General features: G+C 39.6%; 2 protein-coding genes across 7 annotated transcripts in view; one reads left to right on the plus strand and one right to left on the minus strand.

Annotated features, from left to right (window-relative positions):
- The window catches only part of LOC110048314 (uncharacterized), an 11,888-nt gene extending 6,021 nt beyond the window's left edge, over positions 1–5,867 (minus strand). For 2 of the 5 annotated variants that reach the window (XM_089297893.1, XM_089297892.1), the window contains exons 1-3: positions 5,715–5,866; positions 1,177–1,390; positions 760–886 (exon numbers count right to left, since the gene is read on the minus strand). In XM_089297893.1, coding sequence (XP_089154019.1) covers positions 760–886; positions 1,177–1,390; positions 5,715–5,758 — 385 coding nt within the window. In that variant the 5' untranslated portion in view covers positions 5,759–5,866. Of the gene's footprint in view, positions 1–759; positions 887–1,176; positions 4,937–5,714 lie in introns of those variants that run through there. The other 3 variants (XR_016209738.1, XR_016209739.1, XR_016209740.1) reach the window with 3 other exon arrangements.
- A 40-nt stretch (positions 5,868–5,907) lies between these two features.
- Positions 5,908–12,193, plus strand: LOC110048282 (uncharacterized). Of its 2 annotated transcripts, XM_089297895.1 has the most exons (3): positions 5,908–6,375; positions 7,524–10,431; positions 10,890–12,193. In XM_089297895.1, exons 2-3 carry the CDS (start codon positions 10,131–10,133, stop codon positions 11,336–11,338), a joined length of 750 nt encoding a protein of 249 aa, XP_089154021.1. In that variant the 5' UTR covers positions 5,908–6,375; positions 7,524–10,130; the 3' UTR covers positions 11,339–12,193. The 2 variants fall into 2 exon arrangements, with proteins under 2 accessions (XP_089154021.1, XP_089154020.1); XM_089297894.1 differs by having other exon boundaries at positions 5,908–10,431.
- The last annotated feature ends 4,548 nt before the right edge of the window (positions 12,194–16,741 follow it).

Raw genomic sequence — 16,741 nt, forward strand, 5'->3', positions numbered from 1 at the left:
AGCATACTGTTGTACACGTAAAACAAGGTGACACATAGCCAATGGGTCTCTTAGTTTCATTTGCACTAAAATGCACAGCCATAACATACATAACCACTCCACCCCCATCCTCCAAAGGTGTTACAGTCTAACCTTGATTGTCCGGACCCGTTGGGACTAGACAAAATAGTCCAGATAATCCAGGGTCCAGCTAATTGAAAATGTGAATATTCATGAAGAACAGAACTGTTTAAATAAAGCAACATTTAATCGTGAAACAACACTTTTAACTGGAAAACAATATGGTCTACTGTACATCTTGGACTGCTCAACTCTGAGCCAGTCAGAACTCATTCGAGTGTTCTTCATTAGTCACGACATGTGCGAGCGCTGCTTTTGCTCTTAAAAGCAAAACAAACTCACTTTTGACTGCACTTTTCAATGCTATAGTTTTAAAAATATATATATTGCTACGAATCTTGATCATGACAAATGAATATTCATGACAAAATTGGGACTAGAGAAAAAGTCTGGTTAATCGAGAAATCCGGATAATTGAGGTACGGATAATCAAGGTTCTACTGTAATGGTTAACAGTTCAACTGAAAACATTACATGCGATAATTTAAAATTACAAAGCACTGAAGTACATGATTCTACTGACTATTCTAGAAATTTCCAACCAGTCCATCATGTGATGCATGTTGAGTAGGGCTGTAGAAAATAAATTATTTATTATTTCATTAATATTACTATTCATAAATTAAATATAAAACTTGCCTTTCTGCTCATTTTTATGCTTATAGACTGTAACCAGAATTCCACCAGTGACAAGAAGAAAGAACGCAACAACAATGCTGACGCAACCAATGGTCACATGAGGAGCACTTGATCTGTAGGAATAGGACTGAAATACAGAGGAATCCCACTTTTTTGAACCTCCAAGGGAAATGCAAATTGGTTTGAAAAATCGGGCAGTTTGAGAAATCAGGGGAAAAATAACACTGTTCAACTGAAGAGAGGGAAATTACTCTTGGTTCAAGTAAGCGGGAGGTTAGAGAAATCGAGGCTTCAAGAAATCTGAATTTGACTGTTGTTGTGAGCTGCAAATCTGAGTCGTCAGTGAAATGAAAGAGATATTCAGCACACATGGGAGACTTGACTTTGATTTGATTCGTACCAAGCAACAAAACTTACGACTTCTGCTGTTACTTGAGAGGCTCCAGACAACTGCAAACTCTCATGCTGACTGTATAAGGAGTCTGTATGGAATGACGACACATCACTCATTGCTTGCCCATCTTGCTCCACGGAAAGAGCTAAATTGTCAAATTCTGCTTGCCTGTTGTTCAATTGGGCACTTTGGAATTTTCTGTCTTTACCATCTGATAATAACTCAAGAGTCGCATTTCTGAAATGAATACCATTTTCACTCACCCGAGTTTTCTTAACGCCACTCCCCTGTTACTAAGATATCCCTCTTGTTGAGGGGACAATGGTACATGTTACAACTACTTTTTCTCCTGGTCTCTGCATTTGGTTACCTGTCATTTAGCCCCCAAGTCAATTAGCACTTGGCCGGTTAACCCCCATTCACACTTAAGGTGGTACTATGACGAAAATCACACCTTTCCCATCTAAGCCATTTTAAAACATACACAGGTAGTCTGTATGAGAAGGAAAATGCTGTTTACTTTTTTCAGATATCTCTTTTTGTTCCAGAGATATTCAAGTTTTTACAATATGCAAATTAGCCAAGTGGTGACGTCATACACTCAACCAAATTTTGATCAAATATGATGAAAGGTATCTTGGCCAATTTGTATCAGAAATGTGTGATTCTTTGCAGTACAATTCTACTAAATGTTCTCCACAATATGAGCTTAACAGTTTTGTTACAATGGCAACATACTGGTTTCCAGATCTCTCCAATATTCAAGGCTTTTCTGGCCACTTTTGGCATTCCATTTTGATATTTGCTAATGGTGCCTCACATGCATGATCCAACAAACATAACTATGATAGCTTGAGTTCGTGGCTGAAGTTTTTCAAGCTGAAAATCACTAGCATATTGAAACCAAGTGGGTAGGGACTGGAAAAGAGTGAGTTGCCATGGAAACAAAATTTTTATAGCCGTAGTTGTGTTTCTTGTAGAACTATTAGCCTACCAAGTTTTAATGGTCTGCGCTGCAAATTGGCCAAGGTAGCTCTATTTATATACTTGATATAATATTGGGTTGAGTGTACGATGTCATCACTCATCTCATTTGCATATTTACAAACGGTAAAAAGGCATTTTTATTCTTTCATGGAATTCTATGTGATACACCTAAAAAATAAGGGGGTAAAAATTTGATGATACAGTAAAACCCCGGTAAGTCGAACTCGGATAACTCAAACTCCCCTGCTAACTTGAACTAAGTCCCATTTTCCTTGGATTTGACCCCACTTTTCAGTCATTTTAAGGTTACAGTATACCTTCGGGTCGGCAATTTTCTTCAAATTTGGATTTTGGGGTCAAAATAGTGGTCGAAGAATAATCTCTAATTTCTGAAAAAAATTTTTGAAAAAGGCTAAATATTGGCGGAGAAATGGCGGTTTTACGTTTTCACCAGAAGTAAAAGTTTACCTCTTGATTGACAGCCCTATGGCGCGTATGCAATCAACCGAGACGATTTTCGCGGGAATTACCTATATGGATGTCACGAATTGACTACTCAGTTGATCAGCATTGTTGTTCTGACTACCCAGCATTTTTGGTATTAGGCGTGTCTCTATTAAGTTATAAGTAAACATAGACCACGTTTAAACCATGGACCAGTTCGAAAAAACGCAAACAGCGAAGAACGAATGAAAATACATCAATGAGTGAAGAAGCAAAAATCCGCCAAGCGGATGAAGCTATAGTTATCGTATAAGGCGGGCAAATATTCGTGGTAAGAGAAAAGAAAGGTTCTGTAAAAATTTCGGAACTTGACAGCAATAACAGGGATGCTGACAGACTCTTCTGATGAGTCCGATATCGACGAATTGTCGGACTCACTGAGACCATTTGAAGTATAATCCATGCACAGTTGTCCACACACAGTTGCTCTCGGCACTTTCTTTTGTTTGTTTCCTTCGCTCAGCCACTCTAACGTTCGTATCCTTTTTAGTCTTCCCCATTTTTCCAGACCAGCTTCAAGAAAAACCGAGCTACAGAAAAATTATCTCTCTGCCTTCGGTTCCTTGACCGCATTGCGAAACACAAGAGTTTTTTAGAGATTCGCGCGTAAATTTCACCAGGAGGTTAACGGTACTAAACTTTCCCTGCACTGATTGGCTTAGTTATCTGAGAACCCAGTTGAAGGCGTTTGTGGGCGGAGTTTGTTTGCGAAGCAGAAAATTTTTCTTAGCGCTGCTTTCTCGCATAAATTTTTTCACTTGAAGCAGACACTTTAAAGAGTTATAACTCAAAGGGAATTTGTTCAATTGCTCTTAAATTTGGACAGTGGCTAGTTTAACACATAAACTACAAAAGCGTGTCTGGGAATTGTTAATTACGAAATACTTTTTCTTCGAGAGCGATTTTTGTACGATCACTCCACATTTTTTTAATCCTATTTCGAAAATGTTCTGTAACTTTTTACTGCAATTGAATATGCCAAAACGCAGACACGTTTTTTAAGCACTTTGGGCCCTGAAACCGGGGAAAAAATTAAATTGGCGAAAAAGGAAATTCGCTTTGACTTGTAGCTTTCGAAAGGTGATTCGGGCGCTCACATTTAGTGGTCGTGAAAAATTCGACAATTCATTTTCTTTCAAAATTCTTGGTATAGTTTGATAGCCAGCTCCATAAACTTTAATTTGATATAGGGGTTTAGGTATCTACAGCTTAAACTGCACGCGCTACATCGCTTGCGCGCGAGACACCCCTGAAGGTATACTGTAACCTTAACTCAGTTAACTTGAACTCAGATAGCTCGAATTCCCCTCTAACTCAACCTAACTTTCATTTCCCTTGATAAAAATTTACCCTAATAACTCGAATTCTGGTTCATGTAACTCACCAGGGATGTCATCTCATTAGCTTTCCTTGTCATGTAATCGGTAAAAACACTCAAAACTAACACCACAGCAATTTGATTTTAATTAGTGCAACTGACCATTCACATATTTGACAGTCATTTCCTGATGTTATGAGTCATACCGGATGTGGTGCCTTTAGCTGTCGCTGTATACTGAAGTGCTGAAAAATCAGTGAACTATCCAATGTTAACATGGCAAGTTGGATATTCAATCAACCCCAATAACTGGAACCCCTGCTAACTCGAACTGCTTTTCGTTTCCCTTCAGAGTTCAAGTTACCGGGGTTCTACTGTAGTACCACTCTAAAGAACAGGATATATTTATACAGTGTTTTCAGTAACAGCTGGTTTCACTACCTCTCATGTTCGCTACATGTTCACTACCCACAACTTCCAGTTCACTACCTATCGTGTTCGCTACTATCGATGAAACTATGACTTCACACAAACATAGATTTATTCGTCATTCTTTGAGGTTGCAAGGGCAGTAAACTGAGATAGCGAACTCAACCTCTGGGTAACTGATTATGTGGTAAACTTGAATGTAGTGAACTCGAAAGGTAGTGAAACTGGTGAAAACCATGTTTCCAACTTCTGGTTGGGGACTTATTGACTTCTGGTTGGAGGTTAAACAGTTACCCGAGTCTAAACGGTTAGGGGCTTATCAACTTCGGGGCTAAATGGCTGTTTACCCTGCATTTGCGTATAATTTTGCGGTATTAAAAATCCATGCCATTTACAGTTTTTTGGCATTCAAGCATTTAAACTCTTGTTGTCCATGCTTGATTTATCAAATTCCTTTGTTATGCTATATGTAGGAGGTCACTTAGCCTGCGTAGCAAGCGTTTCTGTGGGGTATAAGAGTAAAGAAAGACCGAGGAACGGGTTTTTTGGTGTTTTGCCCACGCGAAAAATGGGGGGAGAGCCAAAAAGCGAAAGAGGGGGTTGGGGGAGGGGAAGGAAGGAAACGCTTGCAGACAAACCCCTGGATTTTGAAAACCTCGTGATTGGCTCAGCTTGTTGAACATTATTGACATGTGTCGATCAAAGGTATTGAACTTCGCTGGCGAACGGAGGTTTTCAAAATCCAGGGGTTTGTCTGTAAGCGTTTCCTTCCTTCCCCTCCCCCACCCCCCCCCCCCCTCTTTCGCTTTTTGGCTCTCGCCTCATTTTTCGCGTCGGCAAAACACCGAAAATCCTGTTCCTCCATCTTTCTTTACTCTTAAACCCCACAGAAACGCTTGCTACACAGGCTACAAGTCACTTCATGCATGGTTTCTCGGAAAACCACTCATTTCCCTCAAATCTCATTTTTTCCCATAATGAGATAACTATTCTATTGTGCCTGCCTCAAAAATGGATTGCATTCAAAATAAACTTTGAACAATAAAGCACTAAATAAAGGCATTCCCATTGATATAAACTTGATATAAGCTTAATATATATTTCAGCTGTGTACAGTATTTGTTATTTTTGTCATGCAAAAAATCGAAACAACCGTATCAATAATAGATTGTTTGGTATTTTGATTGATGCCCATGGCTATGCTCAGGTAACTGTCACCAATCAGATGGAGTGAAATCGAAATTGCATGAGGTTTTGTCGTTTGGTAAAACTGTGAACTTCCTTCTGAACGAGACTTAAACGTCGCTTGCAACCTTCTCTTACCGTGAATGAGAACGTTTCCGGTTCTCTTTTGGCCAAGTTGCCATGATCACCAACCAAAAAAGAGATCTAAGCTGAAATAAAGTGGACCGAAACAGAACACCTCCTACTACACCTCCTGCAGGACGCCATGTTGGATATGGAGCAAGAGTCTGGGATCTACTTCGAGTCGAGTCGGACCCAGGGAAGCCCGAGGAATTGGTTGCGAATGTTCTTTTGCGGTCTTCATGGCTTTTTTGACGAAATTCTTTTCACATCGTTGTTTAACTTCGTGGAATCAAACTTCCAAGACTGGCGATTTCGAGGTCATTCGTCTCTGTGGTCCTTCTTTGTGTACGGATTCGGTAGCTTTGTCATTGAGCGACTGTACCTGAGCTGGAAAGACAAGTGGTATTCGCCAATGCCTGTACGCGCAACCATTTACGTTTTGTGGGTGTACATATGGGAATTCAGTTGCGGTTTGGTTCTGAGATATTTCGCGGCTTGTCCGTGGGATTACAGCAATCGCCAGTGGAACTTGTGTGGCCTGATAGCTTTGCAATATTTCCCTGCTTGGTTTGTTGCAAGTGTGTATCAAGAATTTGTTGCAGAGTATCTTCTAACGCTTTCCAGAGATACAAGCCCAACCAAACGGAAGGGGTCTTGACGCCCAGGACACACGAAGGTGAATAAAGAGCTTTAAACCCGTTTAAAGGAATCGTGTGTGGAGGGGTTGGGGTGGTGATGGTGCTTGGCGGGAGGGGGAAGTGGCTGGTATTTCTGGCCCCAAGGTGCATTCAGAGTGGGTTACGCCGGAGATCCTCGGCGTGGCCTTTAAATTTTGCAGCGTTCTGGCATGTGATTGGAGTTTTTGGCATATAATGGCATGCTCATTTATATTTGCTGGTGCTGGTGCTGCTGAACCACATTTACATAGGGTGACTTGGTGTGACAACTATGGCTTCTTAAGGTCATTCCTCACATTTGCATTGAGCACCCTTACTGCGCATAATTTATGGCGTCATTAGCGCGCGCTCGTGCACGCGCATATTGAAAACATGATGGATTTGCCTTGATATTGAGCTCTGTCAGTTGAAAAATGGTTCTACCTCACCAACGAGCACGGGCACCCCAATTTTTTTTCCAGTCATTGTAATCAACTAATCATAAGCTTTGCGTTAGAAAAGACTGATCTAATTTCTATTGCTGAAAATTGAATAAGAAAAATAGCAGATACACTGTGGTCTTTTCTATTTTGCAGTTTGGTAACCACGTCAAGAAATTTGGTTTGAATTTTTAATCAAGGATTTAGCTTTGTTTAATGCGTGTTCTTTTGAGTCTGGGCTCATAAAGATTTTACAATTACTGAGAATGCATTCTTATAATGAGCATTAAATAATGCCAAAATGGGGCATTTTCAATGCCTCACTGCTCCTTAATGAGCATGGGCACCCCCCTTTTTAATTTCAAAATTGAAATTATCATATGACAAATATTCAGTGGGCAAAGTTTGAACAAAAATCTATTGTCACTTTTATTTCAGAGGAATTACCTTAACTTCTCTTTATCCCCCATTTTATCCCATATTGAATACTGTATCCTGGCCAATAACCAGTATCTTATATGATCCGTCTGAGTCCAAAGTTTCCCAGTGAACATAATATGATGAAAATTAGGATTATTTGAGCTGAGCAGTGTGGGACTTCGGCCGCTTGCCAAGCGCATGGTACCCTGTGCTAGAGTTTTTTGTGGGGAAGCTGCTAAAAGTGGGTGGTAAAGCCACAGTTGCTGGTGCGGAATTTAAAAGGCCTTGGTGTATGTTGTTGTTTATAGTGGTCAGTGTGCTTAGCTACACCCAGCTAGTATCTTTGGTGTGGAAGTCATCCAGAATGCACCCTGGTTCTGTAACAAACTTTCTGCAACAAGCTTTCAGCAACAAATGGCAACAAACTTCTTCCACTCCTGCAGTTACCAGCTTGATGTGCCCAGCAGTGCCAAACACATGTGGATCAGCTGTTGCGTATGTGCAATTTTAAGGAGCGTCAATTTCATTTGTCTTTTCATCACATTTGATCAAAATTTGGTTGACTTTAGGATGCCATCAATGGCTGATTTCCTCTGTGAGATTTGCCTGCAGGGAATCATGGTAGTTGTATTCATCATCTTGGACTGGAAGTTATTGATAAATACAACTACCATGATTCCCTGCAGGCACATCTCATAGAGGAAATGCACCATTCGCTAATTTGCATATTTTAAAAACTTGGTTATCTCTGAAAATATTACACAACATTTTCCTTCTTGTATAGACTACTTGTTTATGTTTTAAAATAGCTCAGATAGGAAAGATTGTAATTTCATCATAGTAGTACTTTAAAGTGCTCCTCTCAACATCCACTTTTTTTTCATTTTGTACACAATAGTTCTTTCCTAGATATCTTGCCAAATTTCAATCTATAGCTGGTTTTCACATGACATCACCAAAATTTGAACTACAAAACTATTGATCTTCCTGAAATTTTACTTAAATGATGTATAAGAGCAGCTGAAAACTAATATTCATACAAATTTTCGCGCCGAATGGGTCCTTGGTTTTGTGATACACTACGCTTGAATTTCTAAGCTTTTGCGTGACGTGGCATTTACATGACGGCCTAGAGAGCTGTCATGATGGTTAAAATAGTAAGTTATTTCAGGGAACTTGGCTATCTGGACAGTTCATGTCTTAGAAGAAGAATTATTTTAATGTTTTAGAGTTCCTCGAGGGATAAATTCACTCTTTTGTAGCAAACCTCAGTGACAGGTGTTTCTGTTGGTTTCCGGCTGCCATGTTGATGCCCATACGGATGGGCACCAGCATGGCGTCTCCATGCAAATCTCTATGAATATGGGTAAAAAATTTCTCCGCATATCTCGCATAACAAAAATTGCTGTGACCAAAATTTTGGCGAGAGTCTTTGCATATTTACCTTCTTTCATTTCCCAGATTCTGGACTTAATCTATTGACCAGTTTTGATTTTTATTTTGACTGATCAATTTTGAATTGCGTGACACTGAAAACCAGCAATTACGAACAGTATTACTCGCGTTTTTGGACCTTTATTTCTGAGAATTTACGGCTGCCGTTAATTTTCCTTGTTTTAAAGCTTGGTTGAGAATTTGAGTAAACGACGTTATTTGCTCAAAAATACCACACGAGTTGAAATTATAATAACAATTAGTGCTGCAATTCGCATAAAGAATAACAAAAACTTTGGCTCTTATATCCGTGCAATTTTCTGCACTAATAGTTTTAATTATAATTTCAACCTGTGTGGTATTTTTGAGAAAATAACATCATTTTCTCCAATAGCGAAGCGCACGAGTGACGTCATAATTCAGACAAACTCAGACAAACAAAACGGAATGGTGGACGATTTGACGCTTTTTCAAGCGCGTAAGCAAGTGTTTCTAAAACGATTTTTAAAACGAAAATTTGGCGTTCATTTTCCTCCTATTTCTCTCAGAACACGCTTATGTTGTCTGACTCTCGTGGGGTTCCATTAATTTGCATTCTATTTTTAGACTTCGCTTGCTTCGTTATTCTCAAGCAAGACTTGGAGCAAGGAAAGTGAATGGCGGCCATAAAATCTAGGAAATAGAGGTCATTGAATGAAAAGGTGTGTTATACAAGCTAACGATGATGGATTTATGTTTCTGGAAATATCCAAACCGACCCCCCCCCCCCCCCCCCGTCCCCCTCCTCTACGAAGTGCCATAATTCCACTGAAAACCATGGGGGAGCAAGGTACATTGGCATTTATGATCCTCTCGTTTCCATCCGGTCTCTCTCTCTAGCTCTCACGCGGTTAGAAATACCGTGAGCAGGTGAAAATATTTTCGTTCAGCACACAACTGATGAGCCAAGCTAGCGAATTAAATGCAACTTTTTTTCGAAGACAACACACAAAAAGAAACACGTGCGGTAAAAAAAACACGATTAGTAAAAAGTTGAAGCCATAAATGGTTGGTTTAAAACAAATTGAAATAAAACAGGCCTGAGTATGTAGAAGAAATGAATAATTAACAGCTTTAGCTCTCACTTGGCCTCATGAAAACATTAGTTACTTTATAGACTTTTAGGTCTCTGCTCGAAAAAGAGTACAAAGCAACAGTAGACAAGAACAACTTTGTTCCAGTGTTAACTTTCGTTTTTTATTCACTATACATGCAGTCAAACGAAAAGTCAACTAATCAATAGTAAGACTATGCTGAAGAGATCTCTAGTCAAAACAAGATTTGTATACAGGTTTTAATACTTCTAATGACAATGAAAAAACTTCTGACTAATAAAATATTTATACTACACATTGTATGACGTACTCGTTCCTCCATCAACACTGAGCTTCCAGAAAACCACAGTTGTTTGAAGTACTCGGCTGCAGAGGTTCTAAACACAGATGACGGCGTTTTTCAGTGTCATATTTTTCTTCACCTTCTTTCGCCGAGAACTAGCTGGCAGATCATGTACAGATCACCACTCGGAACATGGTTTCGCTCTGGTTGATCACGTCTATAACTCATTCAGTACAGATCATCTGTTTGCTTGTTTCATCGCCTGTAACATGCAACCAGCTTGTCAAAGTTTTAACTACGACCTTGCTGACAAAACCTGCCAGTTTAATAATAACACAAAATACTTTCGTCCCAAGTATTTTGTGGAAAAAGGAAGTTCAGTGTATGCTGATAACCCAGACTCGGGTAAGCTGCAGTTGTACGATTTCTATAGCCTTCAAGTTTGTTGTTAAAGGTTTTTTTTTTATTTCTTTTGGAATACTTTTTTAAATTCTTATTGTAAATACCGATTTTCTCTGCTGGTAACATTTCCGTTTGAGACAATCGCTACAGCCTGCAAAATAAATGGTTGTTAACGGCTATATGATTTTACTGCAATAAGTCAGTGTTTAGTTTTATAGTTTCAGTTCTTGTGGCAACGTACGAAAAGCAAGTTTTCTTCAGTTTTCGTTAAGCAATGCATTATTAATATTATATGAAACGAGCTTTCTTTCCGATTCAACGTAACCAATCAAAGACCCCTTATTGTGTTGCCATAGAGCAAGGCTATGATCACAGTCTCTTGTATAGACTTAGAGAAACACAGTATTTAACGCGCTGTATAAACAATAATAAGAACTTTTATAATTTTATGAATACCACAGAAGCCCCCTGGCAAAAGATGAACACGTTCCCAGTGTGTTTTGGTGCGAAAGATGACCAGTTTGGCGAATTTGAGGTTGAAATTGGTGGCTCCGTTGATTCTGTGAAGCTCGTTCACATATCTGGTGACGTCACTTGTGCCTGGTTTCCTGGCTTTGCCAACGCATGGTCCAAGTTTGGCTGCCATAAATCGTCATCAGAGCTTTTCACCTTTATTACGACCGCGAATAACGACATCCTGCTACCAGAGAGTCGCGAATTTCCGTCCAGGTATACCTTACAGGGTTATCATCCGGATTCCACCGAGATTGTCTTCACGAATATCTTAAATCCGCTACGTCTCTCTTCTGGGCAACAGCTGCGAGTCTGGTACGGAGAAGATCTGGTGGATGAAAGCGAGTACGATAATTCTGGATCAACCTGTGTTGATGTGTATGCTAAGTATAAGTGAAATCACTCAAAAGTTACAATGTATAGCACTGTAACCTTCAAGGAGTTACAAATACGTGTTTTGCTTCTAGTTCAGGGGGAACTGTCGCACGAAAGGGTCGGGGATGCTCGTGGGAAAATTTGAATTAAACGCCTAGAGGAGACCAATCTGGGTTTGGCTCGAGCTTTATTTGACCCCTAAAAGATACCACGTAAAATGGAATAGGTCAATTACCAGCCGCTGGTCAGGAAAGGCGCCCGCGCTTGTAGACAAACAAACGAGAGAGCGGCAGAAATCAAGCCTAAAAATAGGTCCGCAATGCGAACTTGTGTGGGATTTCAGTCAAATAAAAGTTGATGCTCTATGGATAAATCAGAGAAATTGTAGCTTTACAGTGAATATTTATACATTTTGTCGTGTTGTAGTGATGAACGTCGAGTAAAGATACCGTAGAGTCCTGATTATAAAATCCCAGGCTGCAGATGAAAAAACGGTTACAGGAGAAACATGTTTGGACTTTAATTTCCAGGAAATTAGCTCCCTTAAGGATTAGTTACACGGAACTCTTTACCGTGGTAAATGACCCTTTTACGAGTGAGTATGACCAATATTTCCGGAGGTAAATTTCCCGTAGTTAATACCCATGGATACATCAAAAAGATCACATGCAGCGCCCTTGACATTTAATGTGGTCAGTTGCATTGGTGTTTTGATGTCTAAGGTATTACGAGCAAATCACGTTTCTCTGTTTGTCATTAATATGTAACCGAAAAGGAAAAATGTTTTTCCTCCATGTGCCATTTTTGTTACCTTGGCAAAATCTCGTGTAACCGTTGTTTCACAACGTATACTAAAACCCAGCAAAAAAACAAAACAAAACAAAAGTCAAGGGGGTGGGGGGGGTTCATTGAAAGAGTCATTGAAATAAACACATTTTGTAGGTTAGGTTTGTTTTTCGCAACAGGGGCGAAAACAAATGACATCATCGAAAAGCAAGTACACACGAGAAGGTTTAGTTTTTGTTGTGATTCTGGACCGTGCAATCAACAATAATGTGGCCTGTTTCGTCGGGATGCCAGATGACCTGCTACATAACTGGGACAATTAATGTTCCAGAACACAACTTTTGAATCGCGTTGGATAGGGTATGTTTACTGTGGGAACAGCTTTATTTCATTAGCTACATTTGTCCTGGGATTTATTGATTAGTGCCAGTGGAGACAAATAGATTAGTTAGCCTTAGCTCTTAGGCAGGTGCTTCCCCTCCCCTTCATGAAAAATTCAGTCTGTATCCAGTCGAAATTGTTCGGAAAAGTACTCTAAAGCCATAAGAGTTAGCCTGAACCAAGGAACGGCAATAGAAATGCTGTCTACTTCTATTCCTCAGCAGAAATGTTAGAATCGGTCGCTAGTTGCACGGAGTTTGTCCATGATAAATCAGCTCCGATTGCAAGTGTCAGCTAATATTCGTGCTTCCAGCTGAGAAAACTGTATGTAAATTTTACTTTTAGAAATTAGCTTTTGTGCTTAAACCTGACCAGTAAATGTGAAAATGTTTAGCGTGAAGTTTAAAGGCAAATTAAAATATTTAGTCCTTTTAAACTTGTGACACGAGTCAACGGAAACTGCACCGTCACGCAACGTATCAAGAAATCATGGTTTATCAGTCGAGAGGACCTCAACTTGCTAACCATAAATACACAGCAAAATACTGGGCTTTGTCATTATGTTATATCAGTCCGTAACACTTCGGTTGTTGCTATAAATATGCTGATTTTAGCAATAGACGGGAGTTGAAAGTTATGAAATCAATCAAGTGTAAATTTTATTCCGACAGTTGCAGAATGCGCGTCGCGACATGCACAATGTTTACTAGAATCTCAAAAACAAGTCAAAATTCGCCAAAAAAAACAACACCCGGTAAGAGTAATCACACATCTAATGGCCGCCGCTCAAAAACTCTCAACCTTTTGTTGGTGGAACCCACTCTACACGCCAAGTAGAAACCATGTGACAAACGCTTTGCTCTCGTGGACAAATAAATAACGGCAGGTATATTTTGCAGGTTGTAGGTTGAAATTTAATTATAACTGGAAAACCGCTGACACTAAAAAAAATTAATAACCTATATACTCGTCAGGGGTTCTTACATAAAGTAGTTCACCTCTTTCACATTGTGAAAACACGGTCGATCCGCTATAAGTACTTATCGATCGACATGCTGAAACCAGTGAAATCTCTTCAAAGCCATCTGAATGGCCGCTCCACAAATGTTTCCATCGATTCCAGATTTGGCTCGGGTCTTCCTATAATACTCCACATGCGAATTTTTATTTTAGCTTGCCACTGATGTATTTATGTATACTATTTAAACGCTACGGTTTCCTAGCGAGCGCGCCAATCTTTTCAACGTTTTCTATAGCTTCAAGTTAATACTGTTGCGGAATCTATACTCTACCTAGCTTCACCGTCATCGCTACAATCAGTAAACACTTGTACGTCTTTATATTCTGTCCTGTATTTTTCTTATCGCTCGGCTCTTCTTCACATGAATTTTTATTTATTTTTCTAGTCGAACCTCGCTCGATCTTTCAATACTCAACAGCCACCTTTCTGAGCGATTGCAAACAGCGTCATGTAACAGTCACGGTAAGTCTACCACCTGTACGTTTCTTTTTAGTGCCAGCGGTTTTCCAGTTATAATTAAATTTCAACCTGCAACCTGCAACCTGCAACCTGCAACCTGCAAAATATACCTGCGGAATAAATAAACAAATATCCCTGGCGTTCACAAAGTGTGGGAAATCCCACACAAAAACGGAAACAAGAGCGTTTCTTTAATTGTTATTTCTTCGAGTGCACCAGCTAAAAATAGTGGCTTTTAGTCATGAACACGCTAAGTGAGACCAGAATCCTTGATTTATACCCCTAAGCGAGACGACGAGCATCCTCGACCTTATTCGGGCCTTATTCTCGGGAGGCGCACGTTTCATCCAATTTTGTATCCTGGGACGGACTTGGCCGGGGAGTGAGAGCGAGCGATCTCAGATTCAGATAAGTTATAATTAGGCTGTTACGTCTGCAGGTTTTCGTGGCACATTTTTGAGTATTTGAGTAGAGGATCCATATAATCGGGGGATTCAATGTTAATTTATATGACCGTGCCGTTAATATTGGGTAACCTTGTTCCCAGGGTCCTCCACTTTTCAAATAAGGCGGTCGTCGAGGAGAAGACCCTGGGGACGCGGACGAGTTTGACGTTAGAACGTTTTTCTTCTCGTGCGCCTGACGTTTCGTTGGTGCAAAAAATAAGTCGCGGACAAGGCAATCATTACCGAGCAATTATCATTGGGCTTAGTCGAAAATTAAACTGATCAGTGAATTTAAAACTTTTACGTCTTCAGACCGGACTCGTACCCAGTCGCTATTTACGTGTTTTGTCGGGGAAAGAAGATTGAATACCATTCTCGTCCCCATAGCCCTTTTCGCTCCTCTTAGCCGGCAGGGCCTTGGCACGAGAATCGAAGGGCTCTGGGGACATAGGATTTTCGAATACACCGATTCCAGAAAAAACCGGAAGTTGCACGCAAGCGAGGCTTAATAGCCCTCGAGCTTTCAAAATGGCGGACGAAATGCTGGGGAAGAACGAAAAAATTCGAATGTATGTAGGTTAGAGCTACTTGTCTGGAGCAAATGTGGTAAAGAAAAGGAAAAGAGTTGGACACAAGTGTTGTGCGGCTGCAAACTCTAATAATCGAAGCAAAAACCGACCTGATTTATCATTTCCACGACTGAGTTTCCTTCGGACAAGCTAGCCAGATAAACAAAGAAGAAAAAAGTGGGAAATACTTATGCAAAGGGGAGATGTCTATTTTACCTCGGTAGCAAATAATTTTTGTTGTTCCGAGCACTTCTTGCCAAGTGATTTTAAACTGAGTACACTTTTTGAAACTGGAAGCCGTACCCTCGGCTTTCCCTTGGGCAAAAGTTGGTGAGGAATCTCTGTGTAGAGCGAAATATGTGATGCATCTGAGTCTGGCATATGAATACCCATCAGCTTCGATCAACTTAGGAATTAATCAGTTTTCATGCTTCTGAGGTAAACAAAAAACGTTCCCCAAAAACAATGTTGAACGTGGAAGAACATCAGTGATTTAAATACAGTCATTGATGAATTTTGAATCAGTATTTTTTACTCGCTTAATATTTCAGCAAGATCTGGCTTTTAGGTTTAATGTTTAAGAACTAGCAGTGTCAGATAAATTATTGTATGGGCTAATTTCCTGTACTTGATGTTGGGGAGCCAGCCCATTAATTATGTACCTGAAGTTTTTTTCAGGCTGAATTTGAAAACATAAGGTGCAGAATAGACTGCAGAGAGGCAAAAGGTCAGACACCCAAGACCTGGACACCCAAAAGTGAGCTTTACTCTGAATTAAAGTCTGACAACACATTTTAAGGCCTTGTAGTAATTTTCCTTAATGTCGTAGATTTGATAGACAGCTTGTACTGGCAAGCAGGAAGGTTATAATCTTCATCCCTTCTATGCAACCAAGTAAATCAGAACTGACTATAATTTTAATACCAATTTTCTAAGGAAGACTGTTTTCCAACCATGAACCAGAACTGCAAATGTAAGAATACAAGCTTAAATGGCTATTAGGAGAATAAATGGATGGCATATATTTGAGGGTGTAACTCCATTAAGGTTGTGTAGAGTTGTTAATCCACCCTGGATAGTGAGCTATTTGCTTGTAAACTGGCAGAAAAAAAAAGTTATCTGATGTTTAATTATTTGTCATTTGGTAGTGACTTTAAACAGAGTACATGATATTGTTCATCAGTGGTAATTAAATATTTGTTGCTTTCCACCGTACTGAAATTGTGCATTATGTGGCTTCATGTTCTATTTTCTGGCACAGGGTGTAACATAGAAGGACACTTGTTGGGGCTGGTGTATAATTTTGACCTCATTGAGAATTTCCTACATTGTATGATCTTATAGATTCCCAATTGTTTTGAACTATTTTGAAATATTCATTCAAATATTCATTACCACAAAAAAATGAAATGAATCAGCCGTAGGAAATTTGTTCAGGTGTTTTGTTGCAATATTCCCGATATCCGGCACAATTTTTAAATTACTTCCCTATGTTCTTTCGAGCTCTTGCTTCATCAGTTTTACTACTTTAAGCTACCTTAGCTTTAGTAAAGTATTCTTCGGGTCAGGGTCGTAAAGTTGTACAATTTTCATTTCATTCAGATTCTTTTTCCTAAACCGACCATGAACAAAGTTCTTTTAGGCAATAAAAATGGTGAGAACAGGTTGTTTTTGCACATATTAGAGATCGAGACAATCGAAGGATGGAAAACATAACCTTCTAAAAGTTCCTTTATTTTGCCCCTTTGATTTATACGGCGACT

The sequence above is a fragment of the Orbicella faveolata genome, unplaced genomic scaffold (genome assembly GCF_042242905.1).
Source record: "Orbicella faveolata isolate gen_17 unplaced genomic scaffold, um_ofav_v1 contig_3, whole genome shotgun sequence".
Taxonomy (NCBI): domain Eukaryota; kingdom Metazoa; phylum Cnidaria; class Anthozoa; order Scleractinia; family Merulinidae; genus Orbicella; species Orbicella faveolata.

Coding starts and splice junctions, on each gene's coding strand:
- LOC110048282 (XM_089297894.1), top strand. CDS start 10,131: ATGACGGCGTTTTTCAGTGTCATATTTTTCTTCACCTTCTTTCGCCGA. Junction 10,432..10,889: donor TGCTGATAACCCAGACTCGG/GTAAGCTGCAGT, acceptor TGAATACCACAG/AAGCCCCCTGGCAAAAGATG.